Source organism: Serinus canaria, chromosome 4A (genome assembly GCF_022539315.1).
Source record: "Serinus canaria isolate serCan28SL12 chromosome 4A, serCan2020, whole genome shotgun sequence".
Classification (NCBI taxonomy): domain Eukaryota; kingdom Metazoa; phylum Chordata; class Aves; order Passeriformes; family Fringillidae; genus Serinus; species Serinus canaria.
Genome location: NC_066318.1, coordinates 8079659 through 8104855, shown reverse-complemented (window position 1 = coordinate 8104855; position 25197 = coordinate 8079659). Strand labels below are relative to the sequence as shown.

Here is a 25197-nt window from a genome sequence, read left to right as displayed (position 1 = left end):
GTCACTTTCCTGTGTGAGATACCCACCTGTGACGGACCAACAGAATCAGTTCAGCTTCCTAGTAAAGCTTTTTTTGGGGTGGAAGTGACCATAACTGTGTATGCTGGGACAGTAAAATACAGCAGGTGCTGTTTAACAATGGGTTCTTCAGCTGAGTTTTCTTTGCTCAGAGTCCAGGCTCCTTTGCCAAGGTGAAGGACAGTGCCAACTCCTTGTTAAAAGCAGCAGACTATTCCTCCTCAAGTGATGAAGGCAGCAGCAGCAGCAGCAGTGATGAAGATGACACAAACCATACAAGGTTGGCTTGATTATTATTATTATTATTATTAATAATAATATTATTCTTGTTACACACTTCTAAACGTCTAGAAATAGACATGCCTAAATTCTCCCCCTCCTTTGAAGTTACTATCACTCATTTGTGTTGGTTGTAATTAAGCAATTTATCAGATGTGCACAGGGTAATAATGCACTTTGATGACTTGCTGCCCTTGGACAATGAGGAAATGTCTTGTTTTAACTGGATATACTGGGTAGTGCTTTTATAGGGATTACTTCACATTGATCTACACTTACATGTAATTTTTGAAAGAAAAAAGGAGAGGGAAACAAAACTGTAAAAACTGTATGCCTTCATGACAAATACAGGTTACAGTGGAGAAAACAAGGCACACATGACCCCTGAGATCACATAGTCCCTTCACTCTGGGAGAAATAATTGCCACTGAAAAGTTGATTTCTTCACCAGGGCTGTTAATGAAAAAGAGAGATGGTTTTGTAAAATGTTCTGTATTTTTAATACTGACATTCTGCATCTGCTGTGGTTTCCAGCTGATCCCACCTGAACTGTGTCTCTCTAGCTTTCCAGTTTATCTTGCTGGTTTTGTGACTGACATCTTGTGCTGTTCTACCTGTCATGTAAAATGTGTATTCTGCTGAGAAGTAGTGGAGCAAGAATAGCTTGCTACTCCAAGAGAAGGGAGTCAGGGGGTCAGGAACAGCAAACAGAAACATTTTTTAGTATTGGTGAATGAAACTTCTGATTTTCTTGCAAAGAGACTTCAGTTTAATTCAGCTTTTAGGATTTACTTTTAAGTGCATCCCAGGGCCACAGAGCTCTCTGGGATGGGGCTCTTGCTCTTCTGACAAAATTGCAAATGCAGTTTTGTCAGGTGCTAGGCAGAGATACCCAGATTTGGAGCATTGTTGGCAGGTTATTGTGTTGGGGTGGTACCAGTCCTTTCCCCTCTGCTGCTCTGAAGAGGTAGAATTTTTGTACCTGCATATGCTCCTCATTTGCATTTCTGAAGTTCATTTTCAAGGCTGAGATGAGGAAAAAGAATGTTAAAAATCTTGTCGCCTATTCAGTGCACCTGAAAGAGCTGACTTTTACTGTAATGCCTTTGTTTTCCTACTGATCCTCTTCTAAACCACCTTATTCTGATCTGTAAAAAGTTTTATTCACTCTAGGTCGTAGAATTCATCCTCAGAAAGACTCTACATAAAAATATGGATTTGCCCTGTAGCAATGACTTTGCTGTGTAAGTGTCAGATTGCTGTGATCCTTGCATGCTGTATGATTTGAAGGAGTGGTATCACTGCCTTTGGAACTCTGCATTTGTTATTTGCATCTTCTCTGTGTCTGAGATCCACCCATCCTCTGGAGAGGTGCAGTTAGGATGCTCCTTGTCACATTTACCTTCCTGTGCACACAACCCACTGCAAGAGCCCCTGTAAAATCATAGGTGTAATCTTGATATCAACAAAGTCCCTTCATCCTGGATGAACATCATTTATATTAAAAGATACTTCAGGAAGTATATCCTGATTGATGCCAAATAAATAGCAAATAGGATAGTGATCCTGACTGAAAGGAGCAGCCAGTGTTGAAACTGCATATTCTGGATAAAGTGAAGGGTTTAGGGGTATTTTGCTCTCTAATGCATGTAGGATCTGAAGCCCCTTGCACTCTGGAGTGTTTCTGAGGGGGCTCTGGCTGAAGCACCTTGGGCCAAGTTTTAGTGGGTTGCTGAAATCAACCTGTGTTTTCCTGTTCTTGCCTGGGCTGTGGCACAGCACCTGATACCCACACTCCAGCTTTCCTGGAGGCGCCCAGCAGGGCTACTCTTGGGACATCTGCAAGAGATGGAGTTTCCTATGTTCTTGGATGAATCCTGGTAACCACCCTGAGAAGGCTGAGGGTGCTGGACTAAGGACTGCTGTGTTTCACCAGAAAAGCAACTTCTGGTCTTGTTCTTTACAGTGAGATAGCCAGACTTCTTCCTCACCCACTTCAGTTTTTTGTTTTTAAGGAAAGAGTGTCAGTGTATAGGATCCAGTGTCTTACCTCCTTGTTTAGAACATCTATTCCATTGATGTTAATTTCTCCTACTTTATGGAGATTGCTTCCTCCTCCAATGCCTGCAGTATGTCCCTAAAACACTGAGGATCCTGGGACTCATTTGTATAGTTCAGTTTCCTCTCTTTGCTCTTTGATTGCTGTTTCCAACCAGCATTTGGACAAGGTGGATGCAGGTGTGTGCTTGGCTAGGAATTACTTTCTCCCTCTCCTGAGTTCGAGGTTGACATTATTTAAGATCAGCTGCTGTTTGCTTCCCTAATAAGAACGGGTCCTGGCATTTACCATTGATCCTAATCCACATCTTGTCATTCCTTCTAAGTTTAGTATGCAAATATTTACCCACTCACATAGAGTGGGGAGACAATCCAAAACCAAAAAATAAACAACAAAAAATGCCACAAAAACTTCTACTCCTACATACCTGTCTTAAATCAGTAGGTCTCTCACCAAACCTTCTTTGTTATCACATGTGGCATAATTTAAAAGAAAAAAATACATTTCAGTCTGCTACCAGTTGGCTCATAGTACTATAGAACCCTTCACACTAGCTGAATCCAGTCAGTTTCATAATTACTGGAAAGGAGGCAAAAATGTAATAGGCTTAAATGGATTGCAGTAAAAAAGATATGAGTATAAATAAATAAATGGGATAAATAAATCATTTAAGGTGGAAGTGTGCAGAAATGGGGCCAAGACATGTTTGAAGCCGTTCCACGTGGGTGAAAAAGTTTAAAATGCAAAGATACCTCAGGCAGTGCAGGAAGCAGTGATGTACTGGGAATTCACAACAGACACTTGCCTTGTTCTCACTCTTGCTTTTGCTATCAGCTTTTGATCACTGTTGGGGACGGAATGCTGGGCTAGGAGGACGCTTGGCCCCAGCCAGTCCAGCAGCTCTTGCTTTCTTCTGTCTTCTGTGCACTGGGCAACACTTTCTGTGTTTCCTTTTAAGGTGAGGAGGTCCATTTTTCAGGGACTGGACTAATTCACGGGATGAAATTCCAGTGTAGCCTGTCCCAGCAGGCACTGGCAGAGAGGTCCCTGACAGCAGCACATGGCAGAGCAGCTGCTGCTCTCTCTGGAGAGCTGGGTGGCTCATAATTACACCCCACAGGGGAACTTGTGACAGGAGACAGGAGTTTTGAAGTAGGCACTTCCCAAATGACAGCTTGAGGGACTTGCCTGAGCTATGCGGTGTCTGAAAGATGATGGATGAAGTGCAGGGAGATGAAGGGATGCTATCTGTCAAGGTGGGGAGAGCTTCCTGCTGTGTGTGAGTGGTCCTCAGGCACAAGCCCATTCAAGCAGATCCACAGACTAATCAGCTTGCTTTTGTACAAGAACCTTTGAGTGTAACTATTGAATGTTAATTATGTTCACTTTTGAACATGGTTATGTGTAGTTTTTTTTCCTTTTTTTTCCCCCCCGAAGTAGTTCTGTTCATTAATTGGAGTTTGTTACCAGGCAACTGCTCAGCAGCAGAATTGCAGATTTCTCAAGGACAAGGGTACCAGATGGAATTGAACTGAAACCCCAATGCACCGTGGCAGAACAGAAGGTAATTTGGCCATTTGTAAGGGGGGGGGGTACAGTGAGGGAGAGTCAGTTCATTAATGTGCATGATGAATGCCATATCCATTACTTCTTGGGAGCATTCTCACTCTGAAGTCCTGCTCAGTCATTGCAAATTATAGCTATAAGCCTTAAAAAAAAATGTGTAGTTTCAGGTTTTGTGCTTCCTGTAGAAATGCTTACATTTAGGTACAAAATTGCAATTCTTCATTTGTCCTTCTTATTGACCTGTAGTAGTTTCTGATGTCAAGGTATTTTGTGAAGGCACTGGGCAAAAAAAGCACTGTTGATTATTGTTGGTGTGCATTGTTGCTACTTTTTAAAAATCTTGACTTCTTTTTATTCCAGTTTAAAGTGAACTACCTCCTACTGCTTAAAATATTACCAGAACAGGGGAAAACCACTTTATCTCTCCCTACTGGCTTAGCAAAAATTCTTGTCTTCTCATATGTCATGTTGTGGTTCCTTCCAGCTGTAGTTTCTAGTAGAGGCTTCCAGTCATGTGGATTTTCCCCTGTGATAAATATCAGTGCAGAAAAGATGAAGAGAGACAAAGCAGAACAATATTCTTTGTGGTTGAAAATAAGAAAAAAATTACAGTAATAAGACTTGTACTTGGTGTTAGGGCCCTTTTTAGATATTACTGAGTGTATTCTTGCTTCACAGATAGGGAAAATAAATCACTGCGAAACTGGTGTTTTCTCCAGAGTTGTGTCAGGGTAGAAAGAAAAAGGAGTTTTCTTTACCTTTGGTGTCTCTAAACTTCAGACCAGAGTGGTGACCCTCCTGCCTGGGGAGGGAGTTCCACTTGGCCTTTGTCCCACCATCCTCAAGGAGAAAAGACTGCTTTGGAGAAAGAGCTATAAACGGGGCATAAACCAGTATTTCTCTTGTGGCAAAACCAGCCCAGTTTTTCTACTTTCCCCTGATATCCAGGCTGCTTGAGGGAACGGAGAATGTTGGGGTCTTTGAGATGCACCCTGAGGATGAGGTAGGATGATAAAGAGTTGAGGTTATGTGTTTTGGTGGGTTTGGAGGAAAGAGTGGGAGAGGGAGAACAGGCAGATGGCTGACACCTCATAAATTTTTCCTCTGCCTTCTAGTCTTCTCCTCCCTTCTTGTGGAGCCTCCCATCCCTTCCTCTGAACCCTTTTTCACCCTCCAGCTACAGCCACCATAAGTCTCCACATCATCTCTAGCATTGCTTTCCTTGTCCCATCAGCATGAGCAGCTTTGAAGTGGTTAGGGTGTACCAAACTGCCCGAGTGATTCAAATGGGGATTTGGTTTGGTTTTGCTCAGTTGAATGTGACTGAAAACTGAACTAAAAAGCCCCATATTGGCTTGGTTCCCCAATCTCAAGTACTGACTTGCATATTTTGGTTTCAGTTTTTACATCTAAATTAAAACATAAAATGTATTCCCAGAAACCCACCTCCGACTCCATAGATAGTGCTGCCAGGGAAAGAGTTTGTGTGGTACCTCACAAAGTTCACAGGTATTTCCATGGGATGCTGTAAGGAGATCTGCAGAACCAAATGTCACTGTACTGGAAGTGCTGATGCTGGGTCCTACTAAATGTCCTCTTTCTGGAGTAAGGTTTCCTAATTCAGTGAATGGAAAGTAGCAATGAAATTAATGGTGAAGGACTTCGAACTAAATGCAGGTCCAGAACCAAGAAGTGCCTTCTTCTGTCTGCAGTATGCCAAGGTCAGCTCTGAAACTCGTAAGCAAATCATTTGACCTGGTATCTCTGAGGCAAAAGTTTCTTCTTTTTCTGTGCTTGAGGTAATGTAGATGAAGAATATTTGTGGAGTTCTTCAGGAGTAAACCCCAGATTTGTCATCTCAGATGTTTGCCATACACTTGGGTATGTTTTGGTAATTTTTGGTTTTAATCTTGCCATAGGGTTTGTCTTTAAATGATGCATCAAGGGAGAGCACGCTTCTCCATGTGCTCATTACTTATCATCCTAATTAACTGGAGCTGGAGAGTGCATTGGAAATGAACTAAATGTGGTGTTTATCTGTATGTTCTCATGCAGGATCAGATTTTAGGGAAACAAATTCCAAACACTCAAGAAGGCCTTTGGAGCATAAACAACCAGAACTATCTCCTGCCAGATCTCCTCCAGCAAAGCCAAATTACAGACTCCTCTGTGAACTCGCCACAAGTGCCACTGACTTGCCAGGAACCTCAGAACAAACCTCTGACTAAGGTAAGAGATAAATTACAGATTGCCTGGATTGAGCTCCAGCCTTTTGAAGTTCCTCTATTCTGTCTCTTTTTACAATGAGTTTTTTCACTACATCCCTTCTTTCCTTTAAAAGTTTTATCTGGGGGGAAGATAAGAAATCTTGAGCAGCATAACAGATTTCATTGTTCCACTTATTTCCCCCCATCTCCTTCTCTGCTCTCTTTGTTTCCTTGCTTTGTTTTTTCTCCCCTTTTGCACAAGCTAGAGGACTCACACCTTCTGCTCCTTGCCATGGCAGCATTCTGATGTGCGTTATGCTCATTGTCCCTGGCTTTCTGCTACCCAAGCATCATGTGAGGGAGCACAGGGCAGCCCCAGAGGGCTCTGACACTGCTGTGGGCATGGGCCTGTGGGGAGAGGGGTCACTTGAGGCAGGTAACAGCTCTGTCAGAGCACCACAGGGTGTGTGCCCTGAGCACTGCCTGCCTGAGGCAGCTCCTGTTTCTCATTGCAGAGCCCATGTGCTGAAAGCCCACCCGCCAAGAGCAGCACATCCTCCACAACATCCTTCACATCATTCATAGATCCGAGACTGCTGCCAATCACCCCTCCCACCAGTCCAGTAGGACCTTCCAGTAGTTCTTGTGAGTATGCTTTGGCTTTGCATTAAAATGTTCCTTCTGGGGTTTTTTTCTGTTTTTTTTGGTTTTTTAGGTTTTTTGGGGATTTTTTGTTTGGTTTTTTTTCTTTTTTTTTTTTTTTTTTTTTTTTTTTTTTTTGGCAAGGGCTTATTGCTTAGAAATGAAAACTCCAAGTAGTCTCCTGAAACTGGAACTTCACATTACCGTGAATTTTCATTGTACTGCTTCCACCCTTCTTTCAGGTGTAGTTTGCTGTGCTCTGCTGCTGTGTTACCACCATGCTTTCTCAGGAATGCCTGAGGAATTTTCCAGATTTTTTTTTGGCTATACAAAGCTCTCAGGGTGTTTTCTCACCCCTCTGGGGTTTCTTTTTCTCTACCATGAACAAGGTGGTTCAGATATGAGCTGTAACCAAACACTCTCATTTTCCACAATTGTGTGTGTCTTTCATTCCAGCATCTAGTGCCAAACCCGAGCCTGTCAGGAGGGAGAATGCAAGGAAGGGCTCTGTTGTCAATGTCAATCCAACCAATATCCGCCCACAAAGCGACAGCCCAGAAATCCGTAAATACAAGAAGAAATTCAACTCCGAGGTCCTGTGTGCTGCTCTGTGGGGTAAGCTGGGGGTTCTTGGGCAGGTGTGTGGAGGGCAGGCACAGCAGGAGTGCCTGGCAGTGTCTGCTAGGCAGATTTCACAGTTGTATTGTTACTCTCCTGGCAGAGAGTGCTGGAGTGGATCTCTGAGCTGATACCTGTGTCACTTACGTGGCCCTGCCTTCCCAGGGCAAGATGGCAAACACATGAAATACAGCTGCAAAGGACTTTGTGCATCAGAATGAGAAAAGGTTTTGATCAAGCACCAAGTTGAAACCATGCTCTTGGGAGAACCAGAAGTTGCAAATGTTTCAGCAGCTTTTGTGGCTCATGAGACTCATCTGGGCTGCACATGGGTACAGCTGATCACAGAGCCCCGACCCAGGGGAAATAACCCAAACACCAAGCCTTTAGCTGTCATATGTATTAGGTATTCCAAGGATCCAAAGCAGGTCAGGTCTTTCCAAAGGCTTGTCCTGCTTAGTTCCTGCCGTCTGCTTATTCTGTTATTGTGGAACATCACTGAACCATTTTTTAAGCTTACATGCTTTTTACAGGGTCAGCTTCACATGGTGTAAAACCAAGATACAGCAGTCAGGTCACTCTCAGCAGCTGTAGACCTTGTCCCAGTCATACATTACCCAAACTCTTGAGTTTTTTTAACTATCTTACTGCTTCAGAAGAGCAAATGTATTCTATGGGACTCACCCAGCCTTTTCTCCTCACTTTCAGAGCCTGGAATGGCAAGTGAATGAAGTAGATGGAATCTTATCCAAAGCAAATGTAAATTTGCAGTTTATAGCTTCACAGATTTTGTGTAATGTGTGTTTGTAGAAATCCAAAATTTTAAATTAAGAACAGAGCTGTGTGGTAGGGTGTGTAATTAAATGTGCATTGAGGCTGAAGAGCACCAGGTACTTGTCAGAGCATTGCCAGTGGAGGAGGGTGCTTGTTACAGCAGGATACCTTATGTTGTGTCTTTAGAATCTGCTGATCAGAAACATAGATGTCATTCAAGCCAAACACAATTTCTGACATTCTCTGATGTCAGCAACCCAGTGAAGCCTTCTCTTCCTTAATTGGCATTTGAAGGCATTTTCCAAACCAGAGACTATTTTGAGGAAACCCTGCACCTCCTTGTAACACAGTGCTTCTTCCCAAAAGTTTGGTGTCCCCATTATTTGAATGTTGTATTTGGAAAAAGAGAGTTTGCGGGGGAATTTTTTGGTGGTTTGTTTTTGTTTTTTGTAGTCGATGGGGACCCTTTGAACACTTAGGTGGGTCTCCTGTGTCACTACTGTAATGGTGCTGGACTGGGACTTTTGCACTGGACACAGGTACATTCCAAGGTCACCCAAGAAGTTCAGGTTCACAGAATATTCTCCTTTTTGTTTAAATCCACATTTACTTCAGCAGAGCTACTAGTCCTTCAAGTTCCATAGGTATACAGCTGTTCTGAGTAAAAATTCTAATAGATATTTTTTCTGTTGGGAAGTCATCCACAGAGCAACAGAGAAATTATCAGGTTCCATTAAGTGAGATTAAATAAAAATTGGTTCTCAAAACAGTGAACACTCAGTGACCTCTGAATCTTTAGCTGACTTATGCAGTATTTTTTTTCATGTATCGACAGGGGTGAATTTATTGGTGGGAACAGAGAATGGATTGTGGCTGCTGGACAGAAGTGGGCAAGGAAGAGTTTATACTCTGATTACGAGGAGACGGTTCCAGCAAATGGATGTTCTGGAAGGACTCAATGTGCTAATTACTATATCAGGTTGGTTCAGTGGCTAAAAGTATCTGACCCATGCTGGGGTTGGAGGCAATTAAAAAGAAGAATTAGGTTATAAACTAGGTTGAGGAATTTCCTCTTTCAGAAAATCACAGGACAGTTATTCTTGTTAATAGGAAAACTCTGCTGAATTTTTAACATTTACCCTCCCATTCCAGAGTGGCTTTGGGACAATTCATTGCCCGGTTAATGTGTAAAATGGTTTGTGGGAAGTACAGAGTGTTTCATATTCCTAAAATGGGCTGATTCTCTGCAAGCTGTAGTTTTTCACTTTTCTGGTTTCTGTGATGGGTGAGCATCTATCTAAGTGCAGTTCTATTAACATTATCATGATACAACCTCATCCTGTGTTCAGCAAGAGGTATGAGCAGTAACATGAGAGGGATCTGTGTTGTGAAAGAATCAATAACATTAAGTGGAGGTTTTCAACCTCTGTCAGGAAACAGTTTGGACTCTGGCCTTATTCCCCATGGCAGAGAGTGGCCTCAATAGATGCACAATACATACCGAGGTCAGAGGTGTGGGTCCAGCAAGGAGTAGCAGCTTGTCTCCAATCCAGACTCATCATGGTGGGCAGTGCCAACAGCTGTTTGTCCCATACTGCCAGTTGTTGCTGGGACATGACATAGTCCTTCTCTTCAGAGTAATCTGTGGTCCCAGAGTGCTGTTGACGATAGGTTGCTTATGAGCTAATACAACAAAAAGAGTGATTGATATGAAGGATGACAAAATAATTCTCAAGTACAAAGGCATCCAGAAGACAAATAGCTACTTTGAATGAAGATGGACAGTTAACATGTCAACAGCTTATTCAAAGTGGCCATTGTAGGACATGCCTGTGTTCCAGGATGAACAGTTAGTCATGGTTTCTGACCACACCTGTGTCTGTAGAAACCTGTTCTTTGGCCCGAGGGAGGAATTTTAGTCAGGTTTGAAAGTCTTGCATGAAGTTTGAGTCACAAGGGAAGTGCACATGTGCCCAGTGCCATAGAATTGCTCCTGTGCCAGTTCCTTCTGTGTGTCCCCATCACTCCTTTCAGGCCCTTGCTATGTTCTCTCACCCTGGCAAGGCACAAGGACCTGCTGTACTCAAGGTCACAAAACTCTAGCTTTTTGTAAGTGGCGGAGAGTTTGTACTTCAGGGAGTTAAATTATTCTGTCTCTTCTTGCAAATCCCAGGGAAGAAGAATAAGTTGAGGGTGTATTACTTGTCATGGTTGAGAAATAAAATTTTGCGCAATGATCCAGAGGTGGAGAAGCGGCAAGGCTGGGTGTCCGTGGGTGACCTGGAAGGCTGTGTGCACTACAAAGTTGGTAAGGATTTCCTGGTTTTTCCTCAGAGAGATGCTCAATCATCATCCTTTTGCATCTTGTGACAGCAGCTTTGTTTCAGGATTTTATTGGGTGAATATCTCATGAGTTCTTTCAAGACACCCTGTTGTACATGGCAGGTGCCTTGCTCCCTGTCATTTCAGGCAGCATCTCTTCTTGCAGCAGTTACCAGAGGATGTTATGGCTGTTCCCTGTAATTGCTGGAAGGAAGGAGTGCCAGCCATAGTCTGTGCTCAGTCGATGCTTCTGTTTTTCTGTAGTTACTTAAGATTTTAATTGAACTGTTTTTTTCCACCTCCTCAGCTTCCCTCTTGGCCCTAGGTAACTGCTAAGAAGTTGGACCTAGTTCAAGTTCTAGTGAATCATATTTGTAGGATGTCCTTAGGTAGATCAGCTCATCCTTCTCTCTCTCATGAAAGACCCAAATATACCTTTGTTTAAACACCCTGGAAGTGGTACCATCTCACTTTTCTTGGTTTCTCAGGCAGCTCATTTGTCAAGGTTAATGTGAAGATTGTGATAATTTCTGTCATTTAACTGTGGGGGCGGATATATATGGCACAAGTTTTGCTTTGGTGAAAGATGGTGTGAAAGTGGCACTTTCTTCGAAGTCAAAGCCAAGATACAGAGAAGTGCAGGAAATGTGAGGTGGCTGCTTCTCATTAATACCTTGCTTGAAGGTTTTGTTTTTTGGCTTTAGAAGTGGCAGGGGTTAAACTCAAGGACGAATATGAAAAGAGATGTGTGTTGTTACTTTAACTGTGATTACAGCTAAGCACCCACATATTCCACTTCAGTTGCTCATCCTTGGGTTTGGTGCATTTTTAAAAAACACAACAACTAAATACTTATCCTAAAATTAGGCAAACATTTGGTGGGAGCTTCTGTGTTTACATATGACAAGACACTCCTGTGTTTTTGACAGCACAGCTGCTGCTGTTTTTCTCTTGGTGAATCTTCTTGTATCTTGACCTTTGGTTGTATGGCTATTTTTCCAGGTAGAAAAGAAAAAATTACTGTTCTGCATTTTGGTGGAGCTTGCTGAGTTTTCTTGTTCTCTGCCTATGTGAAATAGAATCCTGTTTTCCATTGTGAAAACACACTGCACAAAGAAATCTTAATTTTCAATGCATTTTTTTTCATTTATTCTCAATGGGCCCAGCATGACCTTAATTGTCTTGGAGAAATTGCTCATCTCTTAAATGCTTACTCATCTCAGAAAGATGGGAGTCCTTCACCCACGCAGCACCTGGGGATTTAACCCACAGATGAGCAGTGAAATGAAAATTCATCCTGCCAAGTCTGACAGAATTGTTCAGCCAACAACCACCAGTCCTCCAAAAGTAGCTTATTCATAACCAGTAGTGGTGGGGTGTGCTCATACTTAAAAAATCATACAGGTTGGTTTAGGTGCACGGTCAAGAACTTTTTCTCTGAATAGTGAGATTTTTTTTTCATCACTATATGAAAAGGAATATATAACTATTTTTAACAATAATTTGGCTTTACTGAAAATAAATTAATTGTAGGTTTCCAGTCAAGGTACTGTCACTGATGATATTAAACATTGATGTCCAGAATGCATTAGTCTCCCATGCTGGATAATGTCTACCTCTACAAGTAATCCATTGAAATTATTTCATGTGATGAGATGGTCTTTGATTTAAGTGTTTGTCTGGTACCTAAGGAATTGTTCTTCTTGTATTACAGTAAAATATGAGAGAATCAAATTCCTTGTAATTGCTTTGAAAAACTCAGTGGAGGTTTATGCTTGGGCTCCAAAGCCTTATCACAAATTCATGGCTTTTAAGGTAAGTGAAACATCACTTTGGTTCAGATGTGTCACTGTCTCTCACTGTCTCTCATCTGTGCTCTGCTTTTGTTTTTGTTGTTTTGTATAACATTTATTCTAGATAAAGATAAACTGAGTATTCTTTTAAAGAAAATGTAGCGCATTTGATGTACTTTGGAGATGGCAAACATGAAACTGTCACAGTCGTGAGTGTTAGATGTGAATAACTTGTTTCTCTGTACCCCAGCCAAACTCAGCAGGTGCTGTGCCAAAATGTGCATTTGAATTGACAAAGTTGATGTTGATTTCCCTCAAAACGGGATGAAATTAAACACAGTGGTAGTCAGCCTACTTTTTGCCTAGTCCATTTCTAAAATCTTGATTTCATTTTCAAACCACAAATGAATTATCCAACTGTCCTTGCAACTCAGTGGAAGATGGATACTTAGCTCCTTAAATGTAACCTACTATTTTACCAAAATAGCTGTGCGAGTTTTGAGTTTTGAGAATTCTTAGGATCCTAAATGTAGTTCTGCAAACCAACAGTTTTATTGTGCTGCAAACTGCATTTTTCTTTTTTCCAGTCCTTTACCTCACTTCATCACAAACCACTGTCAGTTGACCTGACTGTTGAAAATGGGCAAAGACTAAAGGTCATATATGGCTCAGTAGTGGGATTTCATGCCATTGATGTGGACTCTGGATCTGTGTATGACTTGTACCTTCCAACACACGTAAGAGAATCCAAAAAACTACATTATTGCCTTTGTTCTTTGGGCTTTGTATTGATGATATTTTTCAATAGAATGATTAGTGGCAGCTGATGCAAACCACTTTTCACATAGTTTTATAGCACTGAAGTCCTGTTTAAATGCTTTTATCGCATTTAGAATATCAATTTTAGTGGTTTAATGTCAGAGAGTCTATTGTATGGACAGTACTATTTTTAATTGATTTATCCTGGAAATTTAGGACTTAAACAGTCAAAGACACAATAATATCTACATGAATTTAGGTGACTTTTACAATCTGCCACTGTGCAGATAGGAGAAACCAGCTTCAGACCAAATTATTTTGCTAATCTTCTTGCCATTCAGTTGCCCCTGAAACCACTGTAAATTCAGAAGTTTTACCTTTTCCTTGGGACTTTCTCATTAGATTGTCAGTAAGTTAGAATGAAGATGTTGATTTCAGGGGTATGTGTACTTCCTGCATTGTGTTTGTGTTTGAGATGATGGTGAGCACTAAATTCCAGCTTCAACTCAGATAACAGCAAATTACCCTGCAGAAGTGAATGAATGGCTGGCATGGGGCTGTCCAATATGAAATCTATGCTATAGTGGTGTTAATATTTTTGGATTTGTTTGTTTGCTTTTTTTTAGCTATTCTTCTCAAAGCTGAGTCCCAAAAGCCAGAGAATCTTGGGGGCTTAGGTTTAGCAGACTGGCAGGTTCCAGACTGGCTCCAGTCTGAAGGGAGCCCTTGGCAGAGAAACTTCTGTGCACACTTGAACCCTCCCTGAAGTCAACAGTGCTCCACAGGGGCTGGGGGTGCCATGGCCTCCTTGCATCCCCAGACCTAATGTCCCAAAGTTATGCTTTGGAGGTCTGAAGAAATCTCATCCTAGATCTGCATGTTGCAGCCTGTGCTGTGAATCCATCTATTTATAACTTTTCTCCACTCTCAGCCCCTCGTTTTCAACCCAAATGAAAACCCCATTCCTCCTGTGCAAGCCACTTGATCACTCTGCTGCCCCTGCAAGCCACAGCCTCCACGTTCTGTCAGACCTGTGTTCCTGATGGACACAGTATGTAAGATTGGCTGTTAGATTTATAGACTGCTCTTAACTGAAAAATAACTTCTAGCTGTTCTAAGTGTTGAATCACCTGCTAAAGGCTTGTACTGTTTATTTCTGTGTTGCTTTTTTAAGGTACTTAGTATTTGTCTTGTTAGAGGGTTTATTTAATATGACAGTACCTCTGTTAACTAGTCAGCTATGATGAATTCCCATCAGTTTGTAAATTGAAGCATGGTACCCACGTGCCTTTCTGGAAGTGGGTTGCTGAGCAAGGTGAGCAGTGACTTGTCAAAAGGATCATTAGCATAATTGCCCAAGAGAAGAAAGGCAAAGAAAGAAAGTGAACTTTCTTAGAGGCTTTACTTTTTCAACTGGCTGCAAATACAATTAGGTACCTGATGAGAGAGATTTCCCAGGTGACTGCCCTGAATATGTGTGGCACCTGAGACTGACTGCATTTGTGTGAGCTCTTCAGCCACAAGTTAGCACGGACTAAAAATATATTTTCCTTTCAGAGTCTTAGACCTGAAATAAATCAGCTGCCACGGCAGCTCTATCTTTTTTGATACTCTATTATTTCAAAAGAGCTAGAACCGGATACTTACCTCAAGGAGCTTTGTGGTGGCAATAGCCCAGACTCTAACAGGCTGACCTGAGATACTCTTGCTTTCTGGTAGCCTCTTTTCCTGGTTCCCCACCTCTTTCTGCATCTCTTACCTGCTGCGGTCGCTCATGCGAGTCCCAAGGCGGCGCATTAAAATTGCTCTGCGGCTCTGGATCCCCGTTCTAGTGTTACGGATAGTTCTTGCGGAGGCACGGAGTCAAGTGGGTGGCCTGAGTGTATTCAGTTGGGCAAGTACAGCTTCAGTGCTTCTTTTACTGTTCGTTGTGCCCTTACAGTGTGCATAAATGTCTGTGCTTGAGGGGAAAAAAATAGACCTGTGTGTGGCTGGCTTGTGAGAATGATGTAAAGCTCCAGTCATATGCTTCCTATAAAAATATTAATTGTGGTTTAATTTACTATGTAACATCCTGGTTTGAGTAGCACTTCAAATAAGGAAGTGCTTTGTTACTGTGTTTTTAAGGCTCTGTCCTCTTTTTCTTTCGAAAATGCTTTCATAAAACCCCACCTTCATGGTTGTATACTTCACCTTTGGTTTTGGTTTTTTTTTTGCTTGGGATATGTTGGCTTCTGGGAGAGATTCGTGTGAGTGAAATGCACTGTTCCTGTGGCATGCAGAAGTGTGCCCAACAGCAGTCAAATGGGCAGCTATTTGTAGTGAACGATCTGGGAAGGGAAAGCCAGAGTGAAAAGGTCCAGGGAACTTTTTACAGCAAGATAAATATAATTAAATTTGCAGGTTTTTAATTTGTGAGTGGGGAAAGGGAAATATCATGGAAAGTGAAAGCACTGATCTCCTGGAATGTGGAAGTTTCTGTCCTTCATGAAAAAGTTGTGAATTCAAATTTATTTCACCTTTCTCCTATTTATATAATGCAAGTATTTTGTGAGGGACTAAGTAAATATTATTGTGTCTCAATGGCTCAATGGCTTCTTGAAATCAATTAACACTGGTAAATTTAATGTGAACTATTGAACATTGATTTATTTGCAAACATGCTGTCATATTCAAAGGGGGGAGAAGGAGAGAAAGTCTGTTTCAGAGGCTTACTAGCAAACTATACAGCCTCTGAGAACAGGCATTTCTTTCACTTTCCATGAGCCATGAGCTAGTTCTTTTTATTGCTCTGCCAAGCTAGTTAGATCGATGTCATCACTAAAATTGCAGTCTGTGTTCTGATATAAATCTTAGTAAAATATGATTCCAGATCCAGGGGACGATCCGCCCCCATGCCATTATCATCCTCCCAAACACCAGTGGCATGGAGCTCCTGCTCACCTACGAAGATGAAGGCATCTACATTGATATATATGGGCATTTCACAAAGGAGACTGTTCTACAGTGGGGAGAAATGCCAGCATCTGTAGGTATGTATGAAAAATAGCTCTCTATTAAATAAGATGCTGCTGCATGAAGCCTGACTTTTTTATGAGGTTTGTATCTATGTGAAAATGGTTATATGGCACATAAAGCAGGTTCTGAGCAAACCAGATGTGTAAAAGAGTAAACAGATTTATGGGTGTTTGTGTTAACACAGCCAATGATTGCAATAGGGGCTTCCCATTTGGACACAGCCTGTATTCTTGTCACACTGTTTATTGCATCACACATTGACTATACAGACAGGCTTCACTGAGGATGCAGGTTACCACCAGTTTCCACAGGGAGAATTATGTGAATTACAGAGGGGAAGAAGTGTTGTGGTTGTTCATAGCTCACAGCGTTTTATGTAGAAATTCACAGCTACTGAGGGGTCAGTTACTGAAGAGATCTGTAACTGCTGTCAAATGGCCCCTTCATTTTAGCACTTACAATTCACAGGGCTGCCAGCCCAGGACATTTGTGATAGATTCTTAATCTCCCCATGCTTGCAGTTGGCTGTGTAGGAGGAGATTCTGCTTGTACTGCAGCCAGGACAGCTGTTTGTTTCACCTTTCCCACAGGGCTTCAGGCTAAAAGTATGGGGAAAATGAAGAACAACACAGGCAGATTTTTGAGTTTATTACTTGCTAATTTCTGACTCATTCCTGTTCTTTATTTTAAAACAAACATACCAACAAAACAAGCCTGAGATAATTAGACTGCACAGAAGCCTGTTATATAGCTTGGAGGAAACTGGATACCACAGTGAATAATCAAGGGTGTTCACCTTGTTCCTTTCACTTCTACCTGAGTAGTTTTAGGAAAAGCCCATCTTTGGGATGTGGTACAAACCAAATCTGACTTCTGATTGAAATGATACTTCCACTAAAAATTAACCTAACCTCTAAACACACAAATCAAACTTCAGATAAGGCCTCTGTTAACTGTCATTTTAATAATTTTACCCCTAACTCCTGTTAATTTTCTTAATCCTTTGATATCCTTGGCTGCAGACAAAAACATGATAAGAGAAGGGTGAATAACCATTATTTAAATGGCGCAGCTTTGGGGCAACTGGACAGTTTCTTTAAAAATCCTGTTTTGCTGGAATTTCTATGCCCATTTCAAACCTCCTGAAGTCTGTATGAGCATATCTCAATTTTCACTCTCTGTTGCAGAGACAGAAGGGTCTTATGCTACCCTCAAGGTGCTCTCTAGTCATATTTTGCTCATTTCTTGATTTCTTTAAACAAGTATTTTGAAAGAAATGTTTGTAGTTAGTGAGAGTGTTTTGATACAAAAAATAAAAAAGTTTGTATTATAGTCGATGGATTTAGGGCAGAGAATCTAAATATATCTTACTCATAGTCTTAAATTGGGACCTCTGTGACCAATCTTTTAGTAAGAAATCGGAGAGAGGAAGCTCAAATCCCATGGGAAATTAAAAAACTATAGAAGTATTCTAGTTTAATCTGAAAGATGCACATATGTAGGGCTAAATATAAATATAGCTGTAATCTTTTCTATAAAACAGGTTTCAAAAAGGCATTAAGAAACATCAGGTTAATAAGATTTGGGAGCACTCTTGCCCTTTTGTGTGAGTAATGAATTATTTAGAGTATGTAGCCAGAAAGGGTTGACACAAATCTGGATAGTCGCAGAGGAACTAGTAAAAGTCTTAATTTCCTTTTCCCTGTACATTTTAGAAGCAAGAAGACTATTCTGTAGAGAAACAGTGTTACCAAAAGGTGGTTAAATTACTTCCTCAATGCTCTACAACATACCAGCTGGAAGCATAGGATATTTTTATCTAAAGCTGCAGTGGAAAGTGGACTCAAAGTAACTGTTCCCAAGGTGCTCATGGAATAGGAGCTATTGTTCCAAAATAAGACAACTTTGCGTAGCTGCTCTCGGTTCATCTCACATGAGATGAAACACCACCTCTAAGAGCTCCCACATGGGAGGATTAGCATGACTCAGTACTGACCTTTGAATTGATAGCCTGCTATCCTTCAAATTAATCTCCATGTATAGGTAAGTCATTATTACTGGACAACTGTGCAAATGGTGTAATGAGGCCATTTTGTTTGCATGCCATTTCACAGAAGAAATTTGGGAAAGAATTTTTTTATTCTGCTACCAAACTGAGAATTTATGCTACTTGTATTTAAACCTGCCGTTGTCAGTTGACAAGTTCTGGGTATATTGGCCAGACAGCAGAGCATCAGGGCTGAACTTGGGGTATCTGTTTATTCTGTTCTGTTTTGAATACTGCCTGGAGGTCAGATCTCTTCAGAACAGCAGAAGTGGCCCAGCAGATGACCTAGAGGTTGCAGCAGAGACTAATGAAGTGGCTATTGGGAGCTGCAAGGAAGCTATCAAATTGAAATCTGCCAAAGGCACAGATACAGACACAGCATAGTGGCAGCTGGAGTGTAAATTTCATTAAGTGGAAAAGATCAGGACACTTATTTATTCTTTGTTTCTAGACCTATATGACCTATAATAAACAGAGTAGCCACAGAACAGTTTCATGCTGTTTATACACATGCACCTGCCTTGCTTCCCTCCCCCAGAACCACTGGGTGTCTCTGTCACTATTGTGTTCAAAAGCAAAGTTTTAAAAGGTTAATGTGCTGTCAGTTGGTACAAAAAGTAGCAAAAGTTTGAGTCTTGTATCATTTTGATGTTCACTTTATGTGTGGTCTGGGCTTACTTTTCCAACTCTGTAGACTGCATGGGTGCTGCCCTGGGCTCATGATGCTGCTGCTGCACTGTTCAGAAATGTTAATGACACTTTCTTCACAGCCTACAGCAATGGTGCCCTGTTGTACAGCCTGAAGCATAAAGAAAAGATTGTAAATATATTAATTTAATGGGTTTGAGTTTTAGAAAATACTCCTCCTCTTTTGCCACTCACCCTTGGTTACTCACTGCTGCTTTGCTTTTAAAACAGGTTCATTTCTTCTTCTTTACTCATGACTGGAATACTGGGAAAGAATTATCTTGCTCCCAGCACTAGTGGCAGGGAAGCCTTCAGTGTGCACAAAGAATAACTGAAATTCTTCTGAACAGATTTAGGGGAAATTTATAGACTCTGAGGAAACTAAAATCACAACACTGTAACCAAACCATATGTGTTTCCAAGGAGGTATGATTTTCATACATTTGTTCCAACAACAATTCTAAAGCAAGGATTCCAAGTTAATGTTAAATCAACCCTGCTAGAAGTATATACACTGATGTGGGCATATTGCCTTTATTTTCTGCTGTCCTTCTTAAGCAGGATTGCAGGCTGTTGTTTCCAGTATCAGTCTGTACTGAAAGTTCAATTTTTAGACAAAAACCTAAATCAACACAGAAGGTTTTAAGAAGCAGACCTTGCTCACACTAATAATGTAGAGCAGATATACACTGTCCAATGAAGCTAAAACCCAGTCCACTGCACATATTGCCTCTGCATCAGTTTAGAGCAACAGAATTCTCAGAGTAATGCAATAACAGTTGATAGTTGAGCAAGAAGAACAGTTTCTGAGCATTGACTACCAATAGAGCATAGCTAATGTGATTTTACCTTGGAAGCCCATACAAGTACCAGTCAGAGGGCTTTCACTGAAACTGTGCCTAATTTGAAATTTGCGGTCTTAACTCCTTCATCACTATTCCAGTTTCTTATTGCCAGATTTAATGGGAGTATTGTTGTAAGCTTCCACAGTGCTAGAATACCTTCTTTTGGTTTTGGAAATATTGCATATAACCGGGGATGGGAGGACACCAAATTAATCATGCCATGGTCTCAGATTCTGAAGTATTCAGGTTTCAGACTAAGCTGAACTCCATAGTAAATACAAACCCAGCTTCCTAATAGGAACAGAGAATGGGTACAGAGAAGACAGTCAAGACTTTCCTTGAATATAAACAGTTAAAGGATGAGAGGCAAAGATGGGCACAAGTTGCACCAAGATATTAGGAAGAAATGTTCAGCCTTGACAGTAGTGATGCATTGCAGCAGGATCTTGGAAAGGTTGTGAAATATCCATCAAACCATATCTGTACAAGGTCCTGAGTAACCTTGTCTATTTGGCCCCACTTTGGGGCCAGAAGTTAAACAAGTTGCCTTTCAGTTTTCCTCCAAGCTTTTGTGAGTCTAAGATACACAGTAGTAGTTAAGATTTATGTCTAGAATTCAAAATAAGTCTGAGAGGACAAATTGAAATTGAGTTACTATTCCTAAGGCTTTTTTGTGTAAACTTGAAATACAAATAATTCAGAATATATTGCTATCAAAGAGAAATGCATCAGATCTATAATGAACATAAATGAGGCAAGAGTCAGTCTTTCAGCTGTTAAATAGTACCTTTTTTCTTCCTCTTTTTTTTTTTTTTTTTTTTTTTTTTTTTTTTTTTTTTTTAATTCTAGCTTACCTTCAGTCCAATCAGGTCATGGGCTGGGGAGAAAAAGCAATTGAACTACGCTCTGTGGAAACAGGAAATCTGGAAGGAGTATTTATGCACAAGAAAGCACAGAAGCTAAAATTTCTATGTGAAAGAAATGACAAGGTACAGAGATGACTGCAGTGTGGTGACTTAGCAAAAATGAATAATAGCTGACTATGACAGACCAGTTAATTCTGGTAACTTTGTTACTGGTTATTTCCTACCTTGGTATAACTTCCCTCTTCAAAGCCAGTGTAGTCACTGGTTCCACAAAGTACCCATTATGGATATTCAGTAGGGTTGCTGCACACATTCCCACCACCAGCAGTAGGAACTCTCTATTCCACCCAGCCTTCACTGCTATCAGTGATGACAAATACAGGCATTGTGAACTGCACAGCACCACAGGTGTAGTGGGGAAGGTTAGTGAGTGAGCCCCAAAAATTCCCAGCTACAGGACTGCCTCTCCTGGGCTACTGAAATTACAGGAGTTCAGAGCAGTCATCACGGAGGGGAAAAAACCCCGACACTCTTAATTGCAGACACCAGGGTATGGATAATCAGGTATTATTTCTTGCGTATAGCAATTTTGGTAAATGTTCTCTGAAATCTGTTTAGTCCCACTGTCATATTTAGAAAACTGAAACCTTAGATTAATTATTTTTAAATGTTCTCCTATGCCTTTTCAAATAGGGAAAGATATACATTTTTAAAAATGCAGTTGTACTACACATAGTGTTTCACTTTAAAGTTTCTCATGGGATTAAATTTCAATTTTGATATATGTATATCCTTGTATTTGGGACTGTGGCATTCTATCACCTTTCTTATATGAGTAAAAATATTTTCATAAATATAAACTGACAGTAGCATCTTTTTTTTCTTCTCTTTTTTTTTTTTTTTTTTTTTTTCCTTTCAAGGTGTTCTTTGCATCTGTACAGTCAGGAGGCAGCAGTCAAATATACTTTATGACTCTTGGTCAAAATGTACTATTCAACTGGTAAAAAACATCAAAATGAAGAAAATGAAAAATTCCCTGGAGGTAGCAGTGTAAAATTCTCAGAGGTAATACACACAAATTTGCACTTCTTACCTACAAAAATGTTGTCATTATTGACTTATTAAAATTCATATTCTTTCAGTCTGGAAAGAATTCCATTTTCCTGTTGAAGTATTGCAAACATGTTTAGTTTGTCTGTCAAAGTATGTTGCAAACAAAGATTGTATTAGGAGACTTTAGTAAAGAATGTAGCCAATATAAGAAGCTCCCTTGTACTCTGAAAAATGGACAGTTACGCTTTCACAGGCGATGTAATGTTGGTATCTTGAACTGAAGTCACTTTTTATGGACAGTGACAGCTGTAGGTAGATACAAAACCACAGCTGGAATCTATTTTGAATTGGGTTTGGGCTCCTTTTGCAGTTTAAGCAGGCTGTTAATGTCACCAAGATGAACTTGAATGACTTGTCCAAGCCTTTCAACAGGGAAGGAGTAAGGGTTTGTGCTGGGTCCCAACCAGACCAGAAGGATTGATGGATCTTCCTTGCACCTTGAGGGGTCCTCCCCTGTGCTGGGTGGACAAGTGTGTTTCAGTACAGAGTTGTAAAAATAGTTAATTCTGAACATGTGCCCCAGCTGGGAGATTTTTACCAATGCAGGGAGGGACAGACTTTGTGTTTCTCTCAGGGCTGGATGTCTGAGCCCATGGACACAGTTACTGTAGGATGTACTTGTAAAAACAGTTTAAATAGTCTGTCAAAATCATATATGCATAAAGCATTATGAACCAGAACCTGTAACTTTCATTCACAGCTGGGACCCACACTTTTATGAATTTATTTAAAAGCACTACCCATGTATATAAAGAAGGGCACAAGAGCAGGCACTTTCTTTTCTTCCTTCTTGCTCTTTCACTTCAAGTCTTTGTGTATTTGTATGTAAATATAATCTTTCCACAATATATATTAAGATTAACAAATGTATTCTTAATATAGCTATGAAAATATCCAAAGAGTTATTCTATTATAAATAGAAAATATAAATATTTCCAGGTGCTTTCTATGCTAATTTTATCTAAATAAAGCTGCGTCTTCTAGTGTTATTGGTGCCAGTGTTTCTGCATAAACTCTGTTCTCAGGGGCTTATAAGTTTGCCATAAAACTATAGAGATATAATATATACATATACATATATATATATACACACTATATATATAATCATATACTATGATTCAATTGTAGGGTTTAATGTAATCCTCATGTAGCTGATTTTTGGATGTGCTTTGAAAATGTAGAACATCAAATGTAATACAAAAGAGCTCATTCCAGACATGATACAGTAGGGATAATGCTGTGGGCAAAAGTGAAATCACTAGTTCCAGTGCTTGAAAATAGGTATTTTTACTTGAAATATTTGATACTGAAAGGTGCAGGAAAAGTGTGTTGGAATATCTGTTTGTCTACCTCAAGGATGATGGTTCTGTGTTGACCAAGAGGCAGAAATAGAGTTGTTGGAGCTGGCAGCTGTGCTGTCCAGTGCGTCAGTCCGGGTGCCGGCAGGGATACTGTGACTGACAGGTGCTCAGCACTGCTGTCCCTGGGGATGTCAGCAGGGAATCAACTAGGGGCTCATCACCCTTCCCCTTGTTCCCTGGGCTGGCACCTCACTGCTGCAGGCAGGTCAGAGGTGCCTGCACTGTTGCTCTTATGTTTTTGGCTATCTGGAGGACTGCACTTTCCAAAGTTACTAACCTAGCACTTTTCCCAGGCATTAACTTGTCTCAAAATCTATAGTGCTTTTTAATGAAGAATTTTCCTTTAAATTTTATTTTTTTTCCTTTTAAATTTTATTTTTTTCCTTTTAATTTTCCTGTTTAACTAACAGAAAAAAAGCCTAAAGCCATACTAAAAAAAAATACATTTAAAGACTCAAAGTGGTTCTTAATGTATGTGAGTAATTAGCTTGTGCAGACTTGAAATCTGAATGGAAACTGCTTGAGCAGAGCTGTGTGACAACAGGAGCTCTGTCTGGTTGTAGTAATGTTCCTGCCTGTTGCCAGGGCCAGGGCTGGGGCAGATAAGCAAAGCCTGGCTTGGCCCTCTGTGCTGCTGAACACTTGAGCTCATTGCATTGGATTTATAGAGCAAACAAACAGGAAAAAAAAAAGCCTCCAACAAAACCAAACAAGTCCAAATCCATAACAGAACCAGAGTTCAAAGTTACAATTACTGTCAAAAAGTAAGTTGCAGACAATCAATCAATTTATCAACTTACTTGCTTTTGACTTAAAAGTCTAAGAGTGTGAAGGAAGAGCAGCTTTCATTTTGCACACAGTAGGTGTGCAAAACTTGCCAAGCTGCTCGTGCTGTAAGTATTCAGTGATCCAGTATTCAGTGATCCAGTATTCAGCTGCCCTTTCATATTTTGAAAGTCTGCTTATTTCAGCAGCCTCTGCATTACAGAGGATGCATGGGATTTTTCCCTCCCCTGTTCTGGTGTCAACAGGTAGGAGGCTGATATTTTCCTGATGCTAGGGACTAGTTAAAAAGAATTTAGCAAAGAACAGTGGGAATTTTTAACTCATATGAACAGATGAAAGAAGCAAATGTGATCAAGCTTAAGTTTACTGTAGCAGAAAATTACAATGACAATACGTTGACACACTGTGAAGAAGTTTAACTCCATGCTAAAAGGGAAAAAACCCAAACAACCCCAAGTTCAAGAGAGGGAATATGCACTATTACATTGGGATTGTAATTCATTCTGTTTCCCTCTATTAGCTTTCTTCTTTCTAGCTCCAGTTCAAGGCAGTGAGTTGGATTTTTGTCTTCTATTCACTATAAAAAAACATTAAAAACTTTCCCTGTGTAAATATGGAAAGCATGAGGCCCTTAGAGGTGATTGCTTTTGAAGGATTTAGAAGTGCTATTGCAAATAGCAACAGTAACTGGATGGAACAAGGAGAAACCTGTGGCATTGTCTCTCTATCAAGAGATAATCAGAAAGGCTGAAGATGAGAAAGAGCTTAGAGATGTTGAGAAGAGTAACAGAAGAAAGGGGAAGTGACTGAAGAGGAGGGAAAAGCTGAAGAAAAAAATAACAAGTAGCCAGAGGTAAGGGAGTGGATGTCTGGCACAGCATATTGCTGTAGGAGGAATACAAAAAGTTAAAAGATGTTAATGAAAAGAAAGCAGCCAAAGAAATGGAAAGGTGTCTGAAGTGACTGGGGGGCACTGAATGAGGGAGTATTTTGAACAACTGTTCAGCTCACAGCAAAAGTACAAAGGCCAGAAGAAAAAATGTTTAAAAATCCAGTAACCAGGGTTACCCAGACATAATTTTAACTCTGCAAAATGTATATCAAATTTGTAATTTCATTTTGTGATGTGTTTCACTAGCTGTACCCTTCCACTAACTTTGAAAACCAAGGACTAAACTGCATAATGTGTTATTCCAGTGATGTCACTTTGACATGAAAAAATGCTACAGGGGCAGAATGTTAGGGATCCATGTCATTAACCCTTTGGTACATGCAGTCTCCTAATGACAGGTGGTGCTCATAATGTTGCATTTGCCACACAAGATTGTGCGAATGCTGCAGCAATGAAGAACAGTGTCTATGTGCCTGCTTTCATTTTAGGCATGGTGAACTCTCTTTTGCAGCCTGAAGCTTGGCACATGACTTCAAAACCTGGGA

General features: G+C 40.6%; 1 protein-coding gene across 3 annotated transcripts in view; it reads left to right on the top strand.

Moving 5' to 3' along the window:
* Positions 1-24695, top strand: part of NRK (Nik related kinase) — an 86356-nt gene extending 61661 nt beyond the window's left edge. For 2 of the 3 annotated variants that reach the window (XM_030228825.2, XM_030228824.2), the window contains exons 20-31: positions 171-298; positions 3827-3920; positions 5978-6151; positions 6645-6774; positions 7228-7386; positions 8999-9142; positions 10337-10471; positions 12200-12300; positions 12866-13015; positions 15910-16069; positions 20484-20623; positions 21421-24695. In XM_030228825.2, the coding sequence (XP_030084685.1) occupies positions 171-298; positions 3827-3920; positions 5978-6151; positions 6645-6774; positions 7228-7386; positions 8999-9142; positions 10337-10471; positions 12200-12300; positions 12866-13015; positions 15910-16069; positions 20484-20623; positions 21421-21504 (1599 nt within the window). In that variant the 3' untranslated portion in view covers positions 21505-24695. Of the gene's footprint in view, positions 1-170; positions 299-3826; positions 3921-5977; positions 6152-6644; positions 6775-7227; positions 7387-8998; positions 9143-10336; positions 10472-12199; positions 12301-12865; positions 13016-14756; positions 14932-15909; positions 16070-20483; positions 20624-21420 lie in introns of those variants that run through there. The other variant, XR_003944931.2, reaches the window with a different exon arrangement.
* Positions 24696-25197: the final 502 nt, after the last annotated feature.